Below are 27379 nucleotides of genomic sequence, written 5' to 3'. Positions count from 1 at the left end.
CAGGGCGGTGAAGTCCTTGTAGATAAAAAGGAAGACACTAGTGGTTGGTACTAGCAATGGTGGCCGACAGCTATAAAGTCAACTTCGTTTTTCATTTATTCATGTTCTTTATCCAACTGAAACACCACCAAGCCTAACATTCAACAACTTTAGCCGGCTCCATAAAAGTAGGAAATACGCACGCATGTATAAAACTTGTATTAAACCTGATTTGAACCGTACACCGTTGCTTTTTTTGCTTATCGTTTGTTCCTCACCATTCACAACCAGTTCAGTTCGCGATAGGCCGAGAGGTGGTGTTAGTGTTTCACTTTCAGTTTCAATTGTTCTACAGAAACAACAGATTCCGCCCAGAAGTGTGCTTGCTGCTCGCAGATCATGGCACCAGTCTGCAGTGTAGAGACGTGACGGGACCCCGAGAACTTGGAAAGGGAACCGCGCCCCATTCTCTTTCGAGTGCCACAGCAATGCTCTTGAAGGTCGAACCGATTTGCCGCTTGACTGAGACGCCGAGTTCGTTCCGTGTGTGTGCCGATTCCCGTTCGGAAATTGTGTGACTGCGAGGAATTTAGTTACAATTTAGAATATTAAAATAGTGTAGCCCCGTAACCTAGAAATAAAACCAAGTGCGAGGAGCTTGAAAGCGCGCAAATTCGCGCAAAACCATGGAGCAACAACGAAAACATGCCACACGAACCGCCGTTGTCCGGTGGGTTTTCGCCACAATTTTCCTGAGCGTGCTGCTGCAGGCCAGCGCCGAGTACATTCCACCAGGGCCCAAGTACAAATGTCCAGAAAAGTGAGTAATTTATCAAATTATTTATACTAAGATCGACTTTTCATTGATTTTTTTTATTTATGATATTGTGAAATGGTTTTCTGATCGATTTAATATGTTCGGCAAAGTTTTAGGTTATGATTAGGACTTTTCAGAAAAAAATGAATAAATTTACGGGAATAATTCCACTAATAAATTTCACTTTACATTACAAATATGTTTACTATATCAAGAGTGTCAACTTTCTATCTATAGAACTGTATTTATTTTTGATTAAATAACCACTATTGCAATCGAAAAGTTCTTTTGTGAAATTTTGATTGAGTTCACCACAGGTAAAAGGTAGGTAATAAACCAAAAAATCTTTTTTCATTTTTAGTTCATCTCTAAAAAAAGAATTTTTGAATGAGTGCACAATAACAAAATCCAGAATATTTTCCATAAATCTATTTAAAACATTACTCTTATATGTAAAATAAAAAAAAACTCAAAATAAACAAAATAATTCCAGGGTGGCTCCTCAAGTCGAGAAAGTTTAGAAAAAATCGGGAATTCGTCAAGATTCACAAAAACGTGAATTTGTGAGTTTGAATAATCTTTTGTACTATTTTCAAATTAATTGCTCTCAATTCGTGTTGAGCACTTACCCAATAATTACGGTTTACTATTTTAGTTTATTTGAATCATAAAGTATTATTAAACCTGATTTATTGACAACATTTCATTGAAAAAATAAATAAAACATTAAAAAACTGACAAATTGATAAATCAGCATTTATCTTGAAAATTGAATATAAAAAACCACAAAATTTGAAGGAAATTAATAATAATATTTTTAGGGCAAATTCTTAAATATTATTATATGATGAAAAAATAAATAACTATCATTATATGTAGGGCTAGTGATTTTTCGCGATTTCACGGAAGCCGCGTAATCCGTGAAATTTGCCCTTGGCCGTGAAATTTGGTAAATACCACGAAATGCCGCCAAATTCGAAATAATTCACTGTCCATAGTTTATTTAAACTTAAATTTATTATTCAAATAATTCAGAAAATTTTCAACAGGTATACCAGAGAAGCAGAGCAGTTTGAGCTACACAGAAAAAAAAATGATGGTGATATTCATCAGGAAATGGTGACAGAATTTGTGTCAAAAAAAAGTCTAATGATGAATTTTCATCAGTTTCTGGTGAATATTCAACAGGTTCACATTTTTACACATTTTTAGTTAATATTATTCGTTTTTTTAAATATTGTAATAATGTGTAGTTAGAAATTTGTTAACCTATTTATAATGTGTTCGAATTTTGTGGAATTTTCAAAACAAGTTTTTTAACACTGTTCTAAATGATTTTTTTTAAACTTTGTTGAAATACTCAAATTTCTGTTTCTCTGAAAACCATAACCAAAACAATTTAGTTCTTTTGTTTTACTGATTCTGCTTTTGGTGAATTTATCGCTTAGGATGTGATCTAGGATGTGAATTGTGTTTAAGATATTAAAGGATGACCTTGCTTTTAAAGATATTTTAGCAAATTAAATTTCTAATATCACAGTACAAATATTTCATACCTGAATCGTAAATTCTGTTAATGAAAATTCTGCAAAATTTCACGAAATTGAGCTCATAATTTTACTGCTAACTTTTTCAGTAACTTTCCTGTCCACAATTATTCTTTAATAACACTTTTTTGTGTCAATTTTAGGCAGATTTTAAAGTACCATGAAATTGCCGTGAAATTCCAATGTTTTGAAATTGGCTTGCCGCGAAATTTTAATTTTTTGCCGTGAAAAATCACTAGCCCTAATTATATGTAAGCGTTCAATGATACAAAAAACAAGAATCAAATATAAAATTAAGCTTTTTTTTACTATTTGCCATCTCCGTTCTTTTCCAGTTCAAACCAAGCAATACAACTTTGTAAAATGGAAATTTTGTAAAATGAACCTTGAAATTGATTATCGGAATTTTAATTATGAGTTCTTCATTTTTGTTAATGTGTGTTTCTAATGTTATCAAATCTGTCTATTGGTTTTGTGATTTAGATTTTTGTCGATGTTTTATATTGACGTTTTTAAACCATATTTTTATTTTCAGAAATTGTTTGAATAAAAAAGCTTATTACTTGAGGTTCTGGTAAAGTCGGGAAATAGTCGGTAATTCGTAAATTGAATTTAAAGGCCACCCTAATTCAAAATATTAGTGTGAAAGCATGTAAAGCTAACCTAAATTTGAAAAAATCCCTAATTCTAGAGGATTACACAAAATTTTGTTATTCACAATATAGGTAATAAGTTGTTTGATCTTATTACCACGAAAGATGACAACATAAAATTGAATTAGTTAATTAAACACAATAGAAAATTCTCTAACCGCTAACAAATAACTTTTTCTTACCAAAACGTTCCCAGAACGAAACAGATCTACCCGTGCGTGTGCACCAAGGGAACGGACGACGGAATCTACGTGACGTGTGAAAAGTCCAACCTGGCCAGCCTTTCGGTGGCGTTCATCAATCTGGCCAGCCTCAACATACCGGTGGAGGAGCTGCAAATGAAGCGGTGCAAAATAAGTAAGTCTGAGTTAGAGACTTTAAGCTGCTCATTGTTGGTCATATAAACACTTGAACAGTTGAACAGAGAGGGCGATTTGTTTTATGTTTTAAAAAAGGCAAAAGATTTCACACTCGCTTAGCCCAGTTCCATTGTTGGTGGTGCGATTTGTAGATCTGTCTGTCTGTTGTGTATCTTAACTCGAGTGAGCACTTTTGTAATTTCCTCGTGTTTTGTTGTTTATTGTGCGGTGCTGTTTTGCGGAGTTTTTTTTTGTTTCATCTTTTGCATACCTCGACGACCATATGTGCCAAACATCGACCGACATAAATACATCGCATGGGGCTGTCTGTGTCTGTTGCATGGAAGAATTTTCGCGTGTTTGTTGATTTTTCACCGTCTCTGGTTGTCGACAGGTGATGGTGGGTTAAAAGTGGGGTTCATGAACGTTTCCCAAGATCTTTTCTTTTTGCATTTTTTTTGCAGAATAAAAAAACATAATATTTATTAAATAATAAAGAAAACTAGACAACAAATTTTGTTAAAAAAATGAATTATATTTTTTTTTCTCAGATTTAATTTTTTTAGTTATTTTTAAGGCCGATGAACCATTTTTTCAATTTATGTTTTTTTCCGTTTTCCGTTTTTTTTACTTACCTGAAATTTTCGAAATTTAAGGAAACTGTTTCGGAAAGTTAAAAGAACGGAAATTATGACTGCTTTGAATTTTTTTTAGGAATAAAAATACGTTTTAATTTATTGAATGTAAAATAAACCATTGGAATTTGTTTGATACGCAAATTTCTGGGCCTCGGGAATTGGCTCTACTTTTGTTTCTAAAACATGACATGTTGGACAATGTTGAAAGTGCACCATTTGGTTGGAGATGAAAAGATAAATGCTGCAATGTACCTTCTTCAAATAGCGTACAATCGATTGTACTAGTTTTTGCCTTAAAAACCATTAAATTTTCATTTTTTTTTTGTATGCCCTTATTTTTTTTCGGGAAAGTTTTAAAAACAGGTTCCCCTCTTATAACATTTTCCCAAAAAAATAAGGGGGCGTTGAAATAACTTGTTAAATCGATTTTATACTTGTGGTTTGGTTGAGCGTTTTAGCAGAATGCATTCACTCGTCTATTTGTATTCGATTTTATACTCTTTAGAATACATTGCACAGCAAAAATCCGATAGTAAAATCGCATGCAAAAGCATGCACATCACCTTCGTCAAAAAAGACACTTAATATTACACGCTGCATGTACAATTTTTGTAAACACAAAAAAAATTGCAACCGACGGGATTCAAACCCAGCACCAACAGTACGGACTGGCGCCTTAGCCCGCTCGGCCATCAGACCGATGAAGAATGGAAAGGATAAACGCATATATGAGCTTGACATTTCAGTCAAGTAGGTTTCCCATACTGATGGGCTACATATTTCAGGGTGTAATATTACATAAAATTTCATAAAATAATGCAAAATTTATTTTACACCCAGGCCTTTTACACGCAGCTGGATTACTACTTTTTTTGCTGTGTGCATAACGTTTATTTATGCATTTCTATTCAAATAAACCATTTTTAACCTGTTTATTTTTTTTTAATTTAAAAATTCAAATTCAGGTAAGGCCGTTGCAAATATTTTTTGAAGTTTATGTCCCTCGACTCTGACCAAAGTCGAGGGGGGGGGGGGCAAAAAAATAAAAAAGCACAAAAATTGAAATTACGAGCCATGGTTTCAACATTTTAATTAAAAAAGTGTTTTAAAATGCATTATACACCTGTCCAGTTGTTTCGCCATCATTAGTTTCCAAAATATCTAAGTAATCACGAAAATTTAATTTTTTACGAAAAATAAAATTTTTGCGGTGCTGTACATTGGAATTTCATAAAAATTCAAAACATTTTAAAACAAGCCCAAACATGCTAAATATGATTATCAATGCAGAAAAATGCATTTTAGATTGTTTTCAGTTGATTAGACTTCTATTTTCATGAAAATTTTGAAGTTTTTTGGAAAAATATTTTTTTTGCCCCCTGATTTTTTGGACCAATTTTGAAGGGGGGGGCGACATAAACTTTGAAAAATATTTGCAACGGCCTGAATGAATATTTCCATACGTTTATTGGTATTTTGTAAACTTTCGATAGTACAATAACTGCAAAATTTGAAAACTAGGCTTAAAAATTGATAATGAGCTTTCTTTTTATTTTTGTTGTCCCCCCTCGACCTTAAATAAAATATGTACCTGCCTTATCATAAAAAAATCTGCTTAAAATTCTTTATAATAAAAAAAGTTGCAAAAGCATCTGTGTTCTGTGAAATTGAAACTTTTCTCAGCTTTTTGCAAATATGTTGTTCGCGTGTTATTTTTATTTATGATTTATTGAATTCTCAAATAGAGATTTTTAGAAAAAAGGAAAAAAAAAGGAAAAAAACAGTGCACTTTATCAGAACATTACGAAGGACTTTTTTAATTAAATTTTCTTCTAAAAATGACTTTCAATGATTTCTAACCATAATTTCGATGTTTTCCAACAATCTTAATACAATAAAATCTCAATGTATTATATGATATTTTTAGAAAAACTTATCAATAAAGTTTCAGAAATAAGTGAAATATATCCTAAAAATCATTATTCAAAAAAGACACAGAGTAAAAAAAAGTCGAATGTTGGAAGGTGCAAAATTTGGTTGGTTGAATATTACCTCGTTTTTTGAGTAATTTTACCTAAAAAATGTGTCAAAAAGTGAACCTGATGAAAATTCATCAGAAACTGATGTGATGTGATATTTGACACAAAATCTGTCATCATTCCCTAATGAATATAACCAAATTTGTAGGACATTTTCTGAAATGGCCAAGCTTGGCCATGACTTCTACACTAAAAAAGAAACGCTTTGAGCTAAAAAAATGCGTTTAAATTTTTTAAACGTTTTCAAAAATTATATATTTTTTTGAAATTGGCAACACTGAAAAATGAATTTCAATCTTTCAAAATATCCAAAAATTAGATTTTTTTATTAATTATTATTTCGCACAGTTTTGTGTGTAAAAATTTGAATTACATAAAAAATGGGTTTTTAGTGTAACGATTTTTTTCTGAGAAGTCCTATTCATCAATACCTATAACTTTGCCGAATAACGAATTAATCGGAAAATCTATTCTCAAGGTACACATTTTTTGAATACCGTATTTTAATAGTTTTTTTTTTGTATAGAAAACTAGCCAAAATTTTATGGAGACTTGTATGGACGAACTAATGTTGCAAAATGTCTTCTTTGGTCAAATAAAAAAAAAACCGAATTTGCAAAAAAAAATATCATTCGTGGGACAATTTTAATCAAGATGCCGGTTACATGTTGCTGAGCAAAAATCATATTTGAAAAAAATGTCGAATGTTTCCTACGCCGCTTCAAAACCATACGCAGCTCTCGTCAAGCACTTGCAGCACGCCGACCCGAGCCAAACAAGCACGAAGATATTTTAATCAAGTATGTTTCTAAACTTTCCCAACCTCTCCGCCATAAGACAACACAAAGTGCCACAATAAAAAGCTAATCACACACACTCTGTGACGATAGCTACAACTTTATCCAGTGTGTGCAGTGCATATTGTCCTCCATCTTTTCCCGCCGTAAATTTGAGCCAGTGTCGCCGGAACAACTTCATTACTGTGTCAGGCCCCTCGGAGATTTGACCGAATGATCAAAAGAAACGAACCTTGTGAACAATACGAGCTCCGGAATGTCAACAACATGGATTTGGAGCCCATCGTAGCAACCTGTTTTTCGGCGACGACGACTCTCACTTTTTTTGTGTGTGGGGATGGCCGTCGAAGAAAAGTGAAATAATCCGGCGTTGATCAGCTGGCTTAATTTAGTTTTGGACCGTTGCTGAAGCGGTTTTATAAGCTGGTATAACTTTTTAATATCAGATTTTACGGTTGATCTGATCTGATCGAGGAGCCTTACTTTGGGATTTGCGTAGGTTATGCAATGAAAAGTTGCGTTATTTTTTGGGTAAAAAAAAAGTATTTCGGTGCATTTTTTTTTTGCGCGTTTTGGCAAAAGATTGACAATTGAGCCAAGAGCACTTGTAACCAACAGTGAAGGCAAAATTTTTCATTAACTGACGACGTCGCATTTGGGAACCCACAAGGCTTTACCAAACTTCAATTACCGTTCGTTGAGCCGGTAACGATCGTTTGATGGCATGATTTGAATTTGAAAGTGTGACGGAGTGCATGGATATTAGGTTGGACAATTCAACGCGCGCCTTACATAACGTGATCGATCGGCGGCTGATCGGTACCTGAGTGACGGTTATGTAGTAATATGTTTTAATGCTAAATCGATGAGCACGTGCTTCTGGCACCCCTGTTTATGCAACCACTGTGAAGAGTGTAAACTTGCAAGAATTTCACTGCAAAAACCATTTGCTATTGTAGAAGAACTGATTAATCTATTTAATCTAACCACCTAATTGAGTTTCATGTACTCGAAATTGGCTCAGTTCAGTAGGAAAGTGTATCAAAAAAGATCCCATTTTGCTGGAACCAATGCAATGCGTTTAAAAGGTGCAGTAAACGGAAGCTTATTACGCCTAATCCGGAGATTGATTGACCGCTAAGCTGGCGACTAAACTGTTATGTGAATGTATGGTGAGCATTGACAATCAAAAAAGCAAACCAGAAATCGGAGCTTAGTGTATTTTTAAGGGGTATCGTTTTTTCGGTTGTTTAAAAGTCGCATAAATGTTCCACTTAACGATCGTGTTCCATCAATTACGAACCGTGTTGGCTGTGAAGTTGAGATGGATACGATTGAGCGCAATCACATCGTAAATTAACGGCGAATGCATTGAAGTGGCTTTATGGTATTTCATTGTTCCATTTAAGGTTGGACCCCTTAAAAATCGAACCGAAAAATCAGGGGGCAAAACAAAATATTTCCAAGAAACTTAAAAATTTCAAATCAATATCGAGTGGAATCAGCTGAATACCACTCAAAATTAATTCATCTGCCTTTTCAATCATTTTTCACGTGTTAAAGTAAGCTAAATAAAAGGATCTAAACATTACAAATCACATTAGAGTAGCTTAGGGATCATACTTAAAATCAACAATCCAAAATAAGACAACAACAAAAAAAAATGCTTTTTTTTGGGATTCGGTTATCGGAAATGATTTTTTTTAACGGTCTTCGGATAGCCGAGTCCGGATTGTACTCACAATGATAAATCATAATTAATTTTTAAATTAGAATTTTATAAAGTGCATAATTGAAAAAAATAATTATAAAGTGATTTTTATGTTTTTGATCTTAAGTTCGCTTTGACACAATTAGAAAAAATGTCGGCCGGGACCGTGGCGTAGGGGTAAGCGTGATTGCCTCTCACCCAGTCGGCCTGGGTTCGATCCCAGAAGGTCCCGGTGGCAAATTTTGAGACGAGTTTGTCTGATCACGCCTTCCGTCGGACAGGGAAGTAAATGTTGGCCCCGGACTAACCTAAAAAAAAGGTTAGGTCGTAAGCTCAGTCCAGGTGTAGGAGTCGTCTCCCTGGGTCCTGTCTCGGTGGAGTCGCTGTAGGCAGTTGGAATAAAAATCCAAAGGTCGTCAGTTCGAATCCCGGGATGGATGGAAGCTTAGGTGTAAAAGAGGTTTGCAATTGCCTCAACAATCAAACCTTCGGACACTTAGTTTCGAGTAGGAATCTCGCAATCGAGAACGCCAAGGCAATGCCTTAGAGCGAATAATTTGATTTTTTTGAGAAAAAATGTGTAAATTTCGAAGGTGGAAAATATGAAGGTTTAATATTATCTCTTTTATGATGTAACTCCCTCAATTTAGACTGAACAAGTGGCATTACGACGAAAAAGTTGTAAATTTACACACTTTCAGAGGTAAAATTACACATACACAATCCTGTAAGAAAAAAAAAGGTCGCACAATTCCGGATGGCTGCACAACGCTTATCTTGCTGTTTTACTGTAATTAAACGTTTTATAGCACTACACAGTAAAAAAATATGTAAATTTCTAAGGTGTAATTTTGGAAAGTTTAATATTATCTCTTTTATAATATTATTTTACTTCAATAAAGACTGAAAAAGTGACACTACACCAGAAAAGTTGTAAAAAACACATTTGTTCCCCTTCCCAGATGTAATATTACTACGATTTTTTTTACCGTGTAGAAACACATCCGGTTACAATATTCCAACACGGGTGATACCATGTTTGCATCTTTAGATGAGCGTGTAATACTAGCGAGTAAAATAAGGGGATCCTTACCGGTACCTTGCAAACCTCGGGGATGTGATGGTATGTTAGTAAACATCGATCTAGAGATACGTCACTCGAAAACATTTTTTTTTTCAAATCGACAAAAATGTTGACAATTGTGGAAACACTTTAGCACTAGAACGCCCAACTTACACGAACGCCCAAGCCTCCCAAAAAAGGTGGAACGGTAACTTCAACTCGCTGGTTCTCGGGCATTACTCAACCAATCGGGACGATTCTTGTTTCCAGTGATTTGTAAGAATGTCAAGAAGATCCTAAAATTTTGCAGAACTTGATTTGATCAATAAAATTATTTTATAATCAGCTGATTTCGATACTTTTACCTTATTTATTCTATTGTTTGCCTGTTTTCCACTATGTTTGATATTTAAAAAATCTAAACACAGTTCATATTCGATTATCCGAACTCTTGGAAAAATCACTTCGGATTACCAAATCTTCGGATAACCGAATAACGATTTGTTTTTCTTTTATTTTTGATTGTCGACCTTAAATAAGATTCCTAAACTACGCTAAACTGCCCCTGATCGCATAAATGTCCCATATGCATTTTCATCGATTTCGAGTTTTTGATGCAGTTTGGTTCAAAATCGTATGCTCTTTCCAAAGAACCTATAACATCCAGTACTTTGTTCTAGAATTCAGGAGGAAATCCAGTTTTTCGCGAACACTTAACACGTAGCATTATGTATGGGACAAACTTCAAATGCGTTTTTCTCGGCTTGCTGTTTTTGCATATGGGACATTTATGCGAACATGGGCAGTAAAGTGATTTTGAATTTGTAAATCCAAGATGGCGGCCAAAATGGTGGTGATGAAATATTGAAAAAAAAGGTTTTTGTAATTTAATATGCAGCCAACTATATAACCCTCTAGCGCCCATGGTTACTCCAGAGCATCACCAATTTTTGTCTTGAAAATTAAATTTCTCTTCAACCATGCATTTTTAAAACCTGGTTCAACCTGTGTTAGTTTATTTAAAATGTTAGCTTTTAACCATTAAAAGTTTATCAAATTTGGTCAATCTAGTTACGAGTAATGGTGAAAAACGTAAAAAATCTCGATTTTGCTCTGGGCGGGAAGAGGTTAAATTTGACTAAAATGGGGTCGCAGAACTTGAATGTTATGTTGAAAGTAAAAAAATAAAACAACATTCGAAAACAAATATTTTGTTCATGATTCGGCTATCTGAGTCCCATACAAACCTTCGGATAATCGAACTTCGGATAATCAAAATTTTGGATATCGAGGCTTCGGATAACCGATTCTAGGCTGTAGTGCATTATAATAATAATAATTAAAAAAAAGATTTCCGGCTCGCCATCATTTTCAAACATTTAAAATCATAAAATTTAATGAAAATAGAAGTCTAATCAACTGAAAAAACTTAAGTGCATTTTCGGCATTGATAATCATGATAAGTGAATGTTGAATCTTCGCAATAAATAAATGTGTTTTACATAAAAATGTGTCTCATAAGTATCTATTTAGCATTTTAGAGTAAATGGATACAAAAAAACACAAATTCCACGGGTTTTCACGAGATTATCAAATTTCACAAATTAGACGTGCTCTACAAAACCGCGAAAATTCATTAACCATAAAAATAACCTAACTACACAGCAATTCCCCACGAAAACAGCATGATTCGAAAAAAAAAGTTCTCCGATCGGGCTCAAAATTTTTCTGGGGGTTCCTTGGCCGAAATAATTAGACCCATATTTTTTTGTTTGGCCATTAGGGTGACCTACGCCGTGTTAGGGTGGTCCGAAAAATGGCAACTTTCGTCGATTTTCGCGAAAACCACTTTTTTCAAAAAATCATATCTCCGCGCCATTTCATCCGATTTTAGCTGTCTTAGATGCAAAAGATAGGTGATTAGTTTGACTATTTAGGAAAAATAATTAGAAGATTCAAAAATCTAGCTTAACATTTGAAAAGGTCGTATGAAAACTTAGTATGCTGTTTTGATGGTCTCGAGACCAAAGAGCCTATGTCTGAAAATATTTTTATCGGATTCCTCGGCAAATTTCACATAACATATCAAAAAATGGTGAACTTATGTTTTCGATACTGTGAGATACGATTTTTTGAAAATAAAAACTGAGTTTTTCGACGCGCCACGCGCAAAAATGGGAAAATGACGAAAACGGGAAAAAATCGACTTTTCTCACTAAAACGGCGATAACTTAAAAATTTCAGCGATGACCTATTCATAATAGGGTACCAAAATTTTCGTAATTGAAATACGCAACTTTTGGTACCCTAACATGTATAGGTCATCGCTGAAATTTTCAAGTTATCGCAGTTTTAGTGAAAAAAGTCGATTTTTTCCCGTTTTCGTCATTTTCCCATTTTTGCGCGTGGCGCGTCGAAAAACTCAGTTTTTATTTTCAAAAAATCGTATCTCAGAGTATCGAAAACATAACTTCACCATTTTTTGATATGTTATGTGAAATTTTCCGAGGAATCCGATAAAAATATTTTCAGACATAGGCTTTTTGGTCCCGAGACCTTCAAAACAGCATTTTAAGTTTTCATACGACCTTTTCATATGTTAAGCTAGATTTTTGAAACTTCTTACTATTTTTCTTAAATAGCCAAACTAATCACCTTTCTTTTGCGTCTAAAACAGCTAAAATCGGATGAAATGGCGCGGAGATACGATTTTTTGAAAAAAGTGGTTTTTGAGAAAATCGACGAAAATTGCCATTTTTCGGACCACCCTAACACGGCGTAGGTCACCCTAATGGCCAAACGAAAAAATACGGGTCGAATTATTTCGGCCAAGGAACTCCCAGAAAAATTTTGAGCCCGATCGGAGAACTTTTTTTTTTGAACCATGCTGTTTTCGTGGGGAATGGCTGTACAGTGAAGCATCCATGCAATCTCGCCCATTACAAATTCAATCAGCCAAAATTTTGCTAACCGTTTGTCCACCATTATTGACCCCCTCCCACTGATCATTGCGAGCAGCCCATTTTGGCTCCAATTGCGCTGATGGCCACCGATGGCTGATCTTTCGCAGATTTGCCTTCAATTTTGCGCTGCTTCACCAATTCACCAATGATGATGCCACTCACCACAAGGATCAATCAATCGTTCCGGTCCGCGGTCACGGCGCCACATTTCAATTCACATTCGACCCCACGTGCGATCTTCTCTCTCTCTCTTGGACTGGACGGCTTTGAGTCAGCCGGCAATTGATCCAAATTAACTCGCGCACCGGTCGCGATCCGGTGTGTTGGTTTGACATTGCGTTGATTTTGTGGTTTCATTTTTTAAGAGTAAATCAATCTTAAAACAATATTTTTCGCTTAGTGGGTTATTTAATAATTTTAAATGATATTTGTACTAATAGCAAAAACAATATTTTTTTCAATTTGTAAGATCAAATAAAGGGACACATTATTAGTTTCATTGACCCTAGCCCATCCACTCCAGCAAATTAGTCACGATTTATGCACAAACCACCGGCCATACGATGGTCACGATGACCATCGCTAATAAAGCTTAATTAGCCTTTCGATTCAGGTGAAGTGAGCGCATTTCTCCAACGGCCAACGGCCTTTCCTCGGCTGGACTCAAGAGCAATAACAATCACCAAGAAACCAAGAGACGCGTGCATATTTGCATTTCAGTTTGGAAGTTTACAAAATGAAAAGCACTGGAGAATGCTTTGCGATTGAGAATTGTTCATGGCCAACAATCGTGGTGTTTAAAATGCACCACATCAGTCACCGGTCATGAACGGTTAAACCTTTACACTCAGTCTGAAAAATATTTCAAATAGTTATGTCCTCATTATCTTTTTCATGTTTGTGGTTTCATAAATCTAATATTATTTTGAAGATCAACAATCTGTTGACAAATTCGGTTTTGATAATTTTACAAAACACAAATCAACAAATCTATTGCGTGGGACAAGGAAATGTTGGCAAAATGTACAATAACTTTGTCCTTGATCCACTTCAACTACACACTCCAAATATCCGCAGCCTGTTTTGGGCCGTTTCAAGAACACGCGCGCTGTTGCTAAACCATTCTATTGAAAAACAATTGTTCCTCCACCGAACATGCCTCCAAGCGTAGGTGGTGGTGGTGGTGGTGGTTCCACGCTTATTTTCAGTAACCCAACAATTAGATTGCAACTCAATTTAACCCAAGTCGTGTTCCGCCGCCGGCCACTGAACCAATCGCCAACCGGCAATCAAAATGCCAACAAGTCAATCGAACGAGGAAAAGGTAAAGGGGCTTGTTTTTTTTTCTTGTACTGCTTCAAACATGATCGAGTAGAGTGTGTGGGCTCTGGTTTGCTCTGCCGGGTACGCACTATGGAAGCCACGATGTAGTTGATTGCTTCGGATATTAGCGTAAGAAACTTCCGTTTGGTGTTGGAAAAAGTTGCCGGCATATTGTAACGAGGAAATGAAATTTCCATGCTTTTTTTGCAGAATGTTCTTTATATGTACACAGTTATAACTTTCCATATGTTTTTTTAAACTCTAGAAAGTGAATTTCCTTTGCTTGATTAAACAAAAAATCAAACTTTTCCATCTCTTTATTTTTCATTTTGGATGAAACTTTGTTCTTGCAATGTTGCAAGCTTAATGAAAATGAACGATCTTTCCGGTGAAAATATGCTCGAGACTGAATACTAAGTCTCACATGAGCAATTCTCTACCAAAACCGGAAATGGATTTTATTTGTATTTTTTATTTGGCTCAAACTTTGTGGGGGCCTTCCCTATGACCAAAGAAGCTATTTTGTGTCATTGGTTTACCCATACAAGTCTCCATACAATTTTGGCAGCTGTCCATACTAAAATGGTACGTACATATTCGAATATCTGTAACTTTTGAATGAATTTTCTAATCAATTTGGTGCCTTCGGCAAAGTTTTAGGTATTGTTGAGGACTATTGAGCAGTTCTCTACGGAATCGGTCTTTTTTCTTTAATTTTAATTTTTGTATTTTTTAATCCGGCTGAAACTTTTTTGGTGCCTTCGGTCCGCCAAAGAAGCCATTTTGCATCATTAGTTTGTCCATATAATTTTCCATACAAATTTGGCAGCTGTTCATACAAAAATGATATGTGAAAATTCAAAAATCTGTATCTTTTGAAGGAATTTTTTGATCGAGTTGGTGTCTTGACAAAGTTGTAGGTATGGATATGGACTACACTGAAAAAAAATGCTACACGGTAAAAAAAATTTTGGTGATCTTTAATTTAACTTTTTGTCACTAAAACTTGATTTGCAAAAAAACACTATTTTTATTTTTTTTTTATTTTTTGATATGTTTTAGAGGACATAAAATGCTAACTTTTCAGAAATTTCCAGAATGGGCAAAAAATCTTTGACCGAGTTATGATTTTTTGAATCAATACTGATTTTTTAAAAAAATCGAAATATCGGTCGCAAAAATTTTTCAACTTCATTTTTCGATGTAAAATCGAATTTGCAATCAAAAAGTACTTTTGTGAATTTTTAATAAAGTGCACCGTTTTCAAGTTATAGCCATTTTTAGGTAACTTTTTTGAAAATTGTCGCAGTTTTTCATTTTTATAATTAGTGCCCATGTTTGCCCACCTTTGAAAAAAATATTTTTGAAAAGCTGAGAAAATTCTCTATATTTTGCTTTATTGAACTTTGTTGATGCGACCCATAGTTGCTGAGATATTGTTATGCAAAGGCTAAAAAACAGGAAAATTGATGTTTTCTAAGTCTCACCCAAACAACCCAACATTTTCTAATGTCGATATCTCAGCAACTATAGGTCTGATTTACAATGTTAAAAAATGAAACATTCGTAAAATTTTCCGGTCTTTTCGAAAAAAATATTTTCAAAAAATTTAAATCAAGACTAACATTTCAAATAGACGTAATATTGAATGTATATTTTTTTCAATAGTGGGCAAACATGGGCACTATTTTTAAAAAATGAAAAACTGCGACTATTTTCAAAAAAGTTACCTAAAAATGGTTATAACTTGGAAACGGTGCACTTTATCAAAAATTCACTAAAGTACTTTTTGATTGCAAATTCGATTTTACATCGAAAAATGAAGTTGAAAAATTTTTGCGACCGATATTTCGATTTTTTGAAAAAAATAGTATTGATTCAAAAAATCATAACTCGGTCAAAGATTTTTTGCCCATTCTGGAAATTTCTGAAAAGTTGGCATTTTATGTCCCCTAAAACATATCAAAAAATAAAAAAAATTAAAAATAGTGTTTTTTTGCAAATCAAGTTTTAGTGACAAAAAGTTAAAAAAAAATCACCAATTTTTTTTTTACCGTGTATCATTTTTTTTCAGTGTAGTCCATATCCATACCTACAACTTTGTCCAAGACACCAACTCGATCAAAAAATTCCTTCAAAAGATACAGATTTTTGAATTTTCACATATCATTTTTGTATGGACAGCTGCCAAATTTGTATGGAAAATTATATGGACAAACTAATGATGCAAATTGGCTTCTTTGGGCATACCGAAGGCACCAAAAAAGTTTCAGCCGGATTAAAAAATACAAAAAAAATCGAATGACCGAAAACTCAGAGAATTGCTCTATTGAGAAAAAATAGGTAAACGGAAACAAATATTTGCCGATTTTTTTATTAACATTTTTTTCACAAAAGCTCAATTTCCCAAAATACGTATTTTTTTTCGAGATTTTTTGATATGTTTTAGGGGACAAAAATCCGCAACTTTTGAGCCATAGAGAAACATGGTCAGCTGTTTGAATATGTACGTACCATTTTTGTATGGACAGCGGCCAAAATTGTATGGAGACTTGTATGGGTGAACCAATGACACAAAATAACTTCTTCGGTCATAGGGAAGGCCCCCACAAAGTTTGAGCCAAATCAAAAAATACAAAAAATAAAAATGGACCGATTTCGTAGAGAGTTGCTCACATACAGAAAAAGCACCCCGATATTTTCAACATGTTTATTTCAAAATCGGAGTATCTTCACAAGGGTTGGACTTATGACATTGTTCAATAAGAAGACTTTTATGACAAAATGTCTAGAGAAGGGAGAATCGATTCCCGCGATCGGTTTTGAAAATCATGACGCTTAGACCACTTTTCAAAAAAAAAATGTTTATAAACGCCTTTTGTATGTTTTTCGATTAATTTTTTTGTGAAGCTTTGTGCAACATATTAGGCTAATTCCACAACAATCTTGAACAAAAAAAATTGGGCTAACCCTCATGGAAACTTTTGAACTTAGAATAAAATAAATAATGTTTTTTTCTTTAAGTATTTTTTTTTCAAAACAGGCGGCCGTAAAATTTCTTGCATGTTTGTCTTTGACCACTTTTTAAAACGATGCAACAGCTTTGAAATACAATAATATTAAAATTACGAAATAAATACAATAATATTAAAAAAAAACTTCCGTTCCTTTAAAATGTCATTCTCGAGTGCAACTATTTCACAGAAATTGTTTATATTAATTTAAGGTAATATATCTACAAAGTATCATCGAAATCAGAGAGGATCGTTAAAAATTTTTTACACGTATCTTGATAATTTGTACCGTTTTCAAGTTACAGGCAAAAAATACCTCATTTTTTTCTAATAATGTAGAGTTTTTCTTAATTAAAAAAAAATATTTATAAATATGGGTCATTCCAAGTCAACTGGGTACACTTTTGGACTCGACCTTCACCGATTTGGACCAAACATGGAGGGAACGTCTATCGATAGTTAACATAAATCCCAAGTTTGGTGCTGATTGGACCAACCCTCTATTTTTGGCACCGCCCTCTTTTTGGACGATTTTCTTAACAACTTTTTTCTTCTTTTAATCATTATTTTGCAACTATTTTAGCAAAAGACCTCTACAGGTTGCATTTTATAGAAAATAGTCCAAGGAATTCAATAAAAATAAAATTTTAACCCTTAAATGCCCCTTAATATAATATTTTAAAGTTTTAAGTATTAAAATTCAGTTTTGATCAATTCCTTATACTTTTAGTTCTTTTACTTTATCTCCATCGTGTTCCCCAGACAATTTTACATAATAATCAATGTATCAACCTCAAACTAAAATGAACTATTGTCGAGATACAACGATTTTACTGAAAATAGTTTAATTTTGCGCAGCTAATTGTGATTATTATTTACTGTAGAAAAAAGCATTTTAGATTGTTTTCAGTTGGAGAAATTCTCTGTGATTTCGGTCATTCGATTTTTTCTGTATTTTTTAATCCGGCTGAAACTTTTTTGGTGCCTTCGGTATACCCAAAAAAGCCAATTTGCATCATTAGTTTGTCCATATAATTTTCCATACAAATTTGGCAGCTCTCCATACAAAAACGATGTATGAAAATTCAAAAATCTGTATCTTTTGAAGGATTTTTTTTTTGATCGAGTTGGTGTCTTCGGCAAAGTTGTAGGTATGAATATTGACTACACTGAAAAAAAAATGATGCACGGTAAAAAATTTTTTGGTGATTTTTAATTTCACTTTTTGTCACTATAACTTGATTTGCCAAAAAACCCTTTGTTTTTTTGCTTTTTGATATGTTTTAGAGGACATCAAATGCCAACTTATCTTTTTTTAAATCAATATAATTTTTTTCAAAAAATCGAAATATTGGTCGTAAACATTTTTCAATGTAAAATTTAATTTGCAATCAAAAAGTACTTTGGTGAAATTTTGATAAAGTTCACCGTTTTCCAGTTATAGCCATTTTTATGTAACTTTTTTCAAAACAGTCGCAGATATTGATTTTTTTTAAATAGTGCCCATGTTTGCCCACTCTTGAAAAAAATATTTTTGAAAAGTTGAGAAAATTCGCTATATTTTGCTTATTTGGACTTTGTTGATACTACGCTTAGTTGCTGAGATATTGCCTTGCATGGTGTCGATATCTCAGCAACTAACGGTCCGATTTACAATGTCAAAACATGAAACATTCGTGAAATTTTCCGATCTTTTCGAAAAAAATATTTTCATAAATTTTCAAATCAAGACTAACATTTCAAAAAGACCAAACATTCAATATAACGCCCTTTTGATATGTTAGTCTTCATTTAAAATTTTCGAAAAGATTGGAAAATTTCACGAATGTTTCATGTTTTGACATTGTAAATCGGACCATTAGTTGCTAAGATATCGACATTAGAAAATGGTGGGTTGTTTGGGTGAGACTTAGAAAACATCAATTTTCTTGTTTTTAACCCTTTGCATGGCAATAGCTCAGCAACTAAGGGTCGTATCAACAAAGTCCGAATAAGCAAAAAATAGGGAATTTTCTCAGCTTTTCAAAAAAAATTCTTAAGGGGTGAAACATGGGCACTTCTTTTTAAAAAATCAATAACTGCGACTGTTTTTAAAAAAGTTTCATAAGAATGGCTATAACCGGAAAACGATGAACTTTATCAAAATTTCACTAAAGTACATTTTGATTGCAAATTCAATTTTACATTGAGAAATGAAGTTGAAAAATTTTTACGACCAATATATCGATTTTTTTAAAAAAAATTGTATTGATTCAAAAAATCATAACTCGCTTAAAGAAATTTCTGGAAATTTCTGAAAAGTTGGCATTTGATGTCCTCTAAAACATATAAAAAAAAAAAAAGTGTTTTGCAAATCAAGTTTTAGTGACAAAAAGTGAAATTAAAAATCACAAAAAAAAATTTTACCGTGTATCATTTTTTTCAGTGTAGTCCATATCCATACCTACAACTTTGCCGAAGACACCAAATCGATCAAAAAAATCCTTACAACCTACAGATTTTTGAATTCTCATACATCATTTTTGTATGGCAGCTGCCAAATTTGTATGGAAAATTATATGGACAAACTAATGATGCAAAATGGCTTCTTTGGGCATACCGAAGACACCAAAAAAGTTTCAGCCGGATTAAAAAATACCAAAATTAAAATTAAAGAAAAAAGACCGATTCCGTAGAGAACTGCTTGTTGATTAAAATTCTATTTCCATTAAAATTTTGTTTTTTTTTTTTTGAAAAAATATGTTTTTTTGTCCTCTGGTTTTTCGACTTGCTTTGAAGGGGGAGGAGGGAAATGATTTAGGTAAAGCTTTTGTAAGGGAATATAAAATATTTTGTTTGTTACGGATTTTAACAAGAATTTACTTCTTTTTAATCTGCGTCGATATTGAGTTAAATTTGTCAGTTTTCTTTTCTCAGCGAGCAACATAAAAAAAAAATGTTGACACAATTTCAACCAATAAGCACCCGATTGTGACTCAGCATGGTTTTCAATAAAACAGTAGCGTGCCTCCGAATCAAATCCCCCATTTCAAGTTCAAGGCTTTTCTCTTCCTCATGGCGCGCGCATAAACGATGTGGTTTTGTTTTGATTTGCTTTCTTGCGCTGCAGGCACGTGTGCGCACCATTTCCCACACCACCATGCGTATTAGGGTCTCAAACGCCTCAACATGCGGTTGAGCAAGCTGAGAAAACCCTCGTAAAAAAGCTCCAGCGATGTAAATAGTATTGTGGGGTGTAATCATGATGTACGATTTTTTTTACTTATTGCAAATTTTATGTTTTTCTTCCATTTCCGATTTCCGCAGAAAACCTCTTCGGCACTCTACTTCACAAGCTGAGCGTGAAGCGGCTGCTGGTGTTCGACACTCCGATTGCCAGCGTGAGCGATCACGTGTTTTACGGAATCAACGACACGCTGCAGGAGCTGCATCTGGTGCGCAGCGAGCTGACGGCGTTCCCGCGCGATGCGCTCAAGATTCTGGGCATGCTGCGGGTGCTCAACATCGACGGGCACCGGATCGAGAACCTGCCCAAAGGGGTGTTTGGCGGGATGACCTTCGACGGGACGCTAGAGAAGTTCCACCTGGTGAACGGGCTGCTGTCCGACATGGGGCAGGATATTTTTATGGTAGGACTTTGACGAAACTTAATGTTGAAAGAAAAGCGTTCACATTTCATGTTTCATTACAGGCCTTCAAAAAGATTCGCACGCTGGACCTTTCCGGCAATCAGCTGGTCACCCTGAAGAAGGGTCAGTTCAAGGGGCTCCGCGAAACGGAAATCCTCGATCTCGCGTACAACAATCTAACCAAACTGGACGCGTCCCACGTGTCCGACCTTACCAAAATGACCTGGATCAACGTGTCGCATAACGCGCTAGCTGAAATAACCAGAGGTACCTTTGCCCGTAACGCGGTGCTCCGAGTGCTCAACATGGCGAGCAACAACATTAAAAAGATCGACGGAAATACGTTCCGGGGGATGAGGTTTTTGAGGCGGTTGTACCTGAACGATAACATGATCAGTGATGTGGGACGGGGAACGTTCAGTTCGGTGACGAGGATTGGAACGATCGACCTGGCGAGGAACCGGATCAAGAAGGTCGACTACCAGATGTTCTTCCAGCTGAACTATGTAGAGGTGAGTAAAATGTCAAAAAGCTTTCTTTAAAAAAAAACATATCTTTCTCCAAGATTGACCGAATATTTAATTCAAAGTTTTGAAAATGCCAACAAATCATGTTAAGCGTCCAAATCCAAATTCGCAGTTATTTTATTTTCAACTTATAAAAATGTATGTTCATCATGTGGTCATTTCATTTCATTTCAGATTGTCAACCTGGCGGAAAACGAAATCACAGAAATCCAAAAGGATGCCTTCAAAGATCTCTACCTCACGCACATAAACATCTCCTACAACCGGCTGGAAACCATCGAGCCCAAGTCATTCATCAACTGTGCCAACATGACCGTTCTCGATCTCTCGCACAATCTGATCAAAAGCATTCCCAGAATGGCATTCGATGAAACAACGTACGCCGGGGAGTGGATTCTGTCGCACAATCTGCTTACAAACATGTCTCAGATTCCTCTGTCCAACATGACCGGACTGCGCGTGTTGAATGCGTCCTACAACAACATCATGGAGATTCCGAAGAATACCTTCCCAAAGCTTTACGAACTACACACGATCGATGTGTCTCACAACAACATTTCCTTCATCTACAATGCTGCGTTTCAAAACTTATTCTCGCTCAGAAGTTTGAACTTGAGCTACAATTCGCTGGAAAAGATTGGTCCATCTACCTTTGGAACGCTCCACACCCTGCTCGAGATGGATCTCAGTCATAACGGGTTGAAGGATATCACTCGCGGAGCACTGGCAAAAACTACCGGGTTGAGGTTCCTCACAATGACTCACAACAAATTGGAGAAAATCTTCCAGATCCCAATATCGCTGAATCATTTAAACCTTGCACACAATGAGATCAGTGAAATCCCGGAAAAGACTTGGCCCACCATGAACTCACTGTTGACGTTGGATCTGAGCTTCAACAAGATTCGAAACAATCTTCAACGAGGTAGTTTTGCGGGTTTGCTAACGATGCAGCGTTTAAATCTAGAAAATAACGAAATCTCAGAAATACCACGTGACGGTATATCCGATCTTGGCACCATACAATATCTCCAACTGAAGAACAACAACATAACGCACCTCCCGAAGGCAGCCCTCGGCAACCTTCCCATTCTGTTCGAACTCCAGATCATGAACAATGGCCTTACCAACATCAGCTCCCGAGCTTTCGATGGCCTGCTCCAGCTGCTCACTCTCAACATGTCCAACAACCTGCTCCGATCCATCCCGAACGACGCCTTCCTCGGGCTGGTATCCCTTCGCCAGCTGGACGTGTCCCACAATCTCCTGAGCAGCTTGGACAACAAAACCAACGGTCTGCTCGACGACTGTCTCAGCTTGGACGAAATCGACCTCAGTTACAACCGGTTCAGCTTCATCACCAAGAAAACGTTCCCCTCGAATCAGTGGATCCCGTACCGGCTCCGGAAGATCAACCTCAGCCACAACAGCATGGCGATCGTGACGCACGACCTCAAGTTTGGCACGAAAACGGTGACCGATCTGGATTTGTCCCACAACAACATCAAGGACATCCGGAAGGGCGTACTCGGGAATCTGACCTCGCTGATGCGGTTGGACATGTCGCACAACGAGCTGGTCAAGCTGGAGAGTGATGTGTTTAACATGCAGGAGAATTTCTCCGAATTGATTCTGCACAACAATCGGATATGGAACGCTTCGTACGAGAGTTTGGTGAAGTTGAGCAACTTTACGCTGCTGGATTTGCGGGGAAACGAGATTGGCAAGTTCGACACTGGACTGGTGACGAAAATGCGCGCTTCGAATTTGAGTGTGCTGTTTGAGGGTAAGTTTGAAATAAGTGAGTGAGTTACTGAACAAAGTTCAGTAATTTATCAAGTTTTGCTAATTAATAGTCGAGAGTCAGTTTGGAGAAAGAAAGCTATTTTGCGTCATTGCAAATTTCGTCGTCGTTTTTCGAAAATTTGAAAAATTCAAAGCGATTTAGTATCTTTGGAAATTTTGCAGAAAAAATATTTACAAATCTTTATTTTTTAGCTTGAAGTTCGGTCCAGAAATACTGAGACTTGGGTTTATACGAACTCAACGCAACAAAGAGCACCTCGATTCGACGCTCCGTATTGAACTGATTCGCGTTCGAACAAAACCGTCGAAATTTTTTATATACAGCAATTCCATTTGAAAAGAGCCTAAACCGAAAAAAAAGTTCTCCGATCGGGCTCAAAATTTTTCTGGGGGTTCCTTGGCCAAAATAATTAGACCCGTATTTTTTGTTTGGCCATTAGGGAGGCCTACATCCAGTGATGTCAACCATCGTGACGCTCATTTTTGGTTCGCGGCACATTTTTCGTTTGTAGTGCTTTTCAGTTACGGAATTTGACAAAATGGTATTCGAAGCACTTGTAGAACTCACCAACAGCAACATTTCTTCAGAACATTGTATAGCTGTAAAATTCATACGCAAAAAGTTACAAGAAGATTCCAGACCTCAGAACCAATGGTTCGCGATGCTTTCGTTTGCCTAACGCTTTTTTGGTTGTATTTTTTTTTGTATTCATCAAAAATCAATACTATGTTCAGCAAAGTTGTACGATTTGGTGTGTTCTACAAGTCCTTCATACACAACTTTGTCAAATTCCGTAACTGAAAAGCACTACAAACAAAAAATGTGCCGTGTTTCGAAAAATGACAATTTTTGTAATTTTTCGCAAAAAACCACTTTTTTCGAAAAATCATATCTGCGCGTCGAAAAACTCAGTTTTTTTTTTCAAAAAATCATATCATGGAAACGTACGGTTCGACATCGCCAATTTTTTGATAAGTCATGTGAAATTTTCCGAGGAGAGCGAGTTGTGGCGCTATAACCACGGCAAATAGTGTCCAGGACATTCGTGGAAATACAATGTCCCATCCCAGAGGGTCCCGGAGTACCAAACCTTCTTAGCATGGTGCTCCCAACGAATACAACCAAATTTCGGAGCGTATGGTGGTGTGTCCCCACGCTTCTTCCTCCCCTGTCGATTCAGAATTGTGTTGTTGTTCGAACACTCAGTGCCAAAAACTGAACCCAATTACGAGTCATCTCTGCGATACGGCTTTACGCAGTAGGCCTGGCAGCTTTAACGCTGTGATGTTTCAATGCATTTTCAATGCAATGGCGCACTACAAGTGTTTATAAATGACAAGAAGAGTGCTAGGCGTCATCTAACCTAAGGCACTCTCCAGGATCCCTTCGAAAGATTGGCTGCGCTAGGGTCTGATTAGATTAGATTAGATTAGATGTTACGTGAAATTTTCCGAGGAATCCGATAAAAATATTTTCAGACATAGGCTCTTTGGTCCAGAAACGGTCAAAACGCCATTTTAAGTTTTCATACGACTTTTTCAATAGTTAAGCTAGATTTTTGGAACTTCTTACTATTTTTCCCAAATAGCCAAACTCATCACCTTTCTTTTGCGTCTAAGACAGCTAAAATCGGATGAAATGGCGCGGAGATATGATTTTTCGAAAAAAGTGGTTTTTGCGAAAAATGACGAAAATTGCCATTTTTTAACAACCCTAGCACGATGTAGGTCACCCTAATGGCCAAACTAAAAAATACGGGTCTAATTATTTTGGCCAAGGAACCCATAGAAAAATTTTGAGCCCGATCGGTTTAGGCTCTTTTCAAATGGAATTGCTGTATATATTAGGGTGGGTACGTTTTTCAAAAAGTTCTCGGATCAAGTTTTAGTATGGTTCCCCTTGTAGGGCATGCCCATAGGGACTTTCATGCCAAATATCAGCTCATTTGATTGTAAACTGGCTGCGTGCATCAGGGTTAAAGTTTACATGGGAATTACTATGGGAAATTGGAACTTTTTGTTCAAACGCTCCTACAGGTCTGGGAAAATCACGCGCCAACTTCTGGTATGGTCAGGCCTATGGGGAATGATCTGGAGAACACTTTTCCCGAAGAGAGTATATGGATTCGTTGTCCCTAGACCTGGCGCATCGGCAAACAATCCGATGTCTCCGGAATCAACAGTTTTCCCTCAAAAAGCATCAAATTTTCCTTAGCATGCTATGAAAGCTCGATGAACACCGCGACGCCATACGTCAGGCAGCTACCACGTGGGTGAGAAACGGCTGGAATATTCAATTGCAAACCTTCTTTTAACTAGAAAATGATCATTTCGAGTAATCCTGATATTATTTAGTCGAATTCAGAATCTTTGCATAGCAAATTTGTAATTTTTTTGCAAATATTTCAACCACGTGGTAGCTGCCTGACGTATGGCGTCGCGGTGTTCATCGAGCTTTCATAGCATGCTAAGGAAAATTTGATGCTTTTTGAGGGAAAACCGTTGATTCCGGAGACATCGGATTGTTTGCCGATGCGCCAGGTCTAGGGACAACGAATCCATATACTCTCTTCGGGAAAAGTGTTCTCCAGACCATTCCCCATAGGCCTGACCATACCAGAAGTTGGCGCGTGATTTTCCCAGACCTGTAGGAGCGTTTGAACAAAAAGTTCCAATTTCCCATAGTAATTCCCATGTAAACTTTAACCCTGATGCGCGCAGCCAGTTTACAATCAAATGAGTTGATATTTGGCATGAAAGTTCCTATGGGCATGCCCTATAAGGGGAACCATACTAAAACTTGATCCGAGAACTTTTTGAAAAACGTACCCACCCTAGTATGTATAGATAGAAGATTTAGAGCACTATCATTTTTAAATGATTCACAATTTTGTCAAAATATATCTTTAAAAAAGGAGCATTTTTTGCCACATTTGTACAAACAATTGTACCGTAATCTGGGTCGAATCGGACAACAGTCTGAATAGGGACAGCAGTGTTTATAGCATTTAATGGTTTTAAATCTGGAAATGGATGTACACATTTTGTTGGTCTGAGTCTGTTTTAACCGAAACCAACCAGAAAAATCAAAATATTGTGCTCCAACATGGTTAAAACTGCTGTCCCGATTCGCCCCAGTTGACGGTATGCACGTAATAAAAAAGTCCTCACAAAGTGCAAATGCAAAAAAGAATCATTTTTCAAAGAGTCAGAGAATTGCTTAACTCAAAAATTAATCTTTTAAAATGTTTTTTTTTTGTTCTACATATAAGAATTGTTCCACCTTGCTTTGGTAGATTATTTTGAAATAGATAGGATCTCTTACATTTTTGTTGTTTCATTTCAAGGCAATCCCCTAAACTGCGACTGCTACACCCGCCCACTGTACAACTACCTGCGCACGCAGTCCGCCCTTCCGGAGCAGTACGAGAACATCCGCTGCGCGGAACCGGCCGTCAGCTCCGGCATGCCACTGTACAACGTGTCGGACGAGCTGCTGACGTGCGTGCCGGCACCCCAGCAGGAAATCTACCAACTTCTTCCGGACATTCGCTTCCGGGAGGTCACCTAGTGAGTGTTAATTTTTCGAACGTTTTTTTTTAAGGTGATTTAACTTTTTGGTTTGTGATTTTAGCTTCCGCGGTCAGCTGAACGCGCACTGGTTCGTCAGTTCCACCAAGGACGTGGCCGACTTTTACGTGTACATCCGGGACCAGCGGAACAACATCATCTTCGAGCGGGTCGTGTCGTATGCCAGCCGGGCGACCGCCATCAAGGGGGTGGATATTGTGGCGGACGAGACGGCCCAGCTGGAGCTGTGCGTGCTGGCCAAATCCAGCGGCGACGAGGTCAACTTCCTCGAGTCGCAGTGCATTCCCCTGCCGGAGGATCTGGACGCGGTCAAGCGGAAGTACAACGAAAACTACAACTACAAGCTGCCGCTGAGTTTGACGGGAGGCCGCAACGGTCGTTCCAGTAGCTGTGATAAAAACGCTGTAAATAGTTTAGTAATGATGGTAGTGAGTGTGGCCGTTGGCGCCCTCGTGGCCAACACCGCCGGCAGCAGCTTCTGTTAATATGTAACGTTTAATTTTATACCACCTTTTTGTATCGCGACAGAAATTAAATATTTATTTGTAAAACAAATAACCCAAACCTGCTTCCACTTTGATTTATATGCCTTTTTTTCAGCTTGCGAATCTGTGGAACACGCATTTTAATCGGTTTCAGTCTGCTGAACTTTATCGTGGTGATATTTTGTGAGAGGAACGTAACTTTCACCAACCCAAAAATAAACCCGGTGTTATGCATATTAATGGCCCACACTGTCCAGCTGATGGAACGATCCGCTAAATTATATAAATAATTAATTTAATCAGGGCAACGCTTTTAAACGCGGCATTTACAAACAACAACAACAGCTTATCCGAGCGATGGGTTCCCCTTTTCAATTCCAACTTTGTGACATCCCTAATGAAAATTGATTACAAATTTTCATTAAATTTCCCAGCTTC

The 27379-nt window shown here is 36.4% G+C and overlaps 2 protein-coding genes across 2 annotated transcripts in view; both read left to right on the top strand.

The window, feature by feature from the left end:
* The window catches only part of LOC120415540 (DNA-directed RNA polymerase III subunit RPC2-like), a 34427-nt gene extending 31146 nt beyond the window's left edge, over positions 1–3281 (top strand). Inside the window, exon 3 of the mRNA XM_052707580.1 lies at positions 3193–3281. The gene's annotated coding sequence lies outside the window, so the exon portion shown is untranslated. The remainder of the gene's footprint in view (positions 1–3192) is intronic.
* On the top strand, positions 16–27014 carry LOC120415541 (chaoptin-like). Its single transcript, XM_039577108.2, has 7 exons — positions 16–799; positions 3193–3353; positions 20210–20532; positions 20595–21044; positions 21234–22845; positions 26213–26435; positions 26500–27014. The coding sequence occupies exons 1-7, from the start codon at positions 666–668 to the stop codon at positions 26939–26941; spliced, it is 3345 nt and encodes a 1114-aa protein (XP_039433042.1). The 5' UTR covers positions 16–665; the 3' UTR covers positions 26942–27014.
* Positions 27015–27379: the final 365 nt, after the last annotated feature.

This window comes from Culex pipiens, chromosome 2 (genome assembly GCF_016801865.2).
Source record: "Culex pipiens pallens isolate TS chromosome 2, TS_CPP_V2, whole genome shotgun sequence".
Lineage (NCBI taxonomy): Eukaryota > Metazoa > Arthropoda > Insecta > Diptera > Culicidae > Culex > Culex pipiens.
The sequence above is the reverse complement of the archived record's forward strand: the minus strand, read 5'-3'. Positions and strand labels throughout refer to the sequence as shown.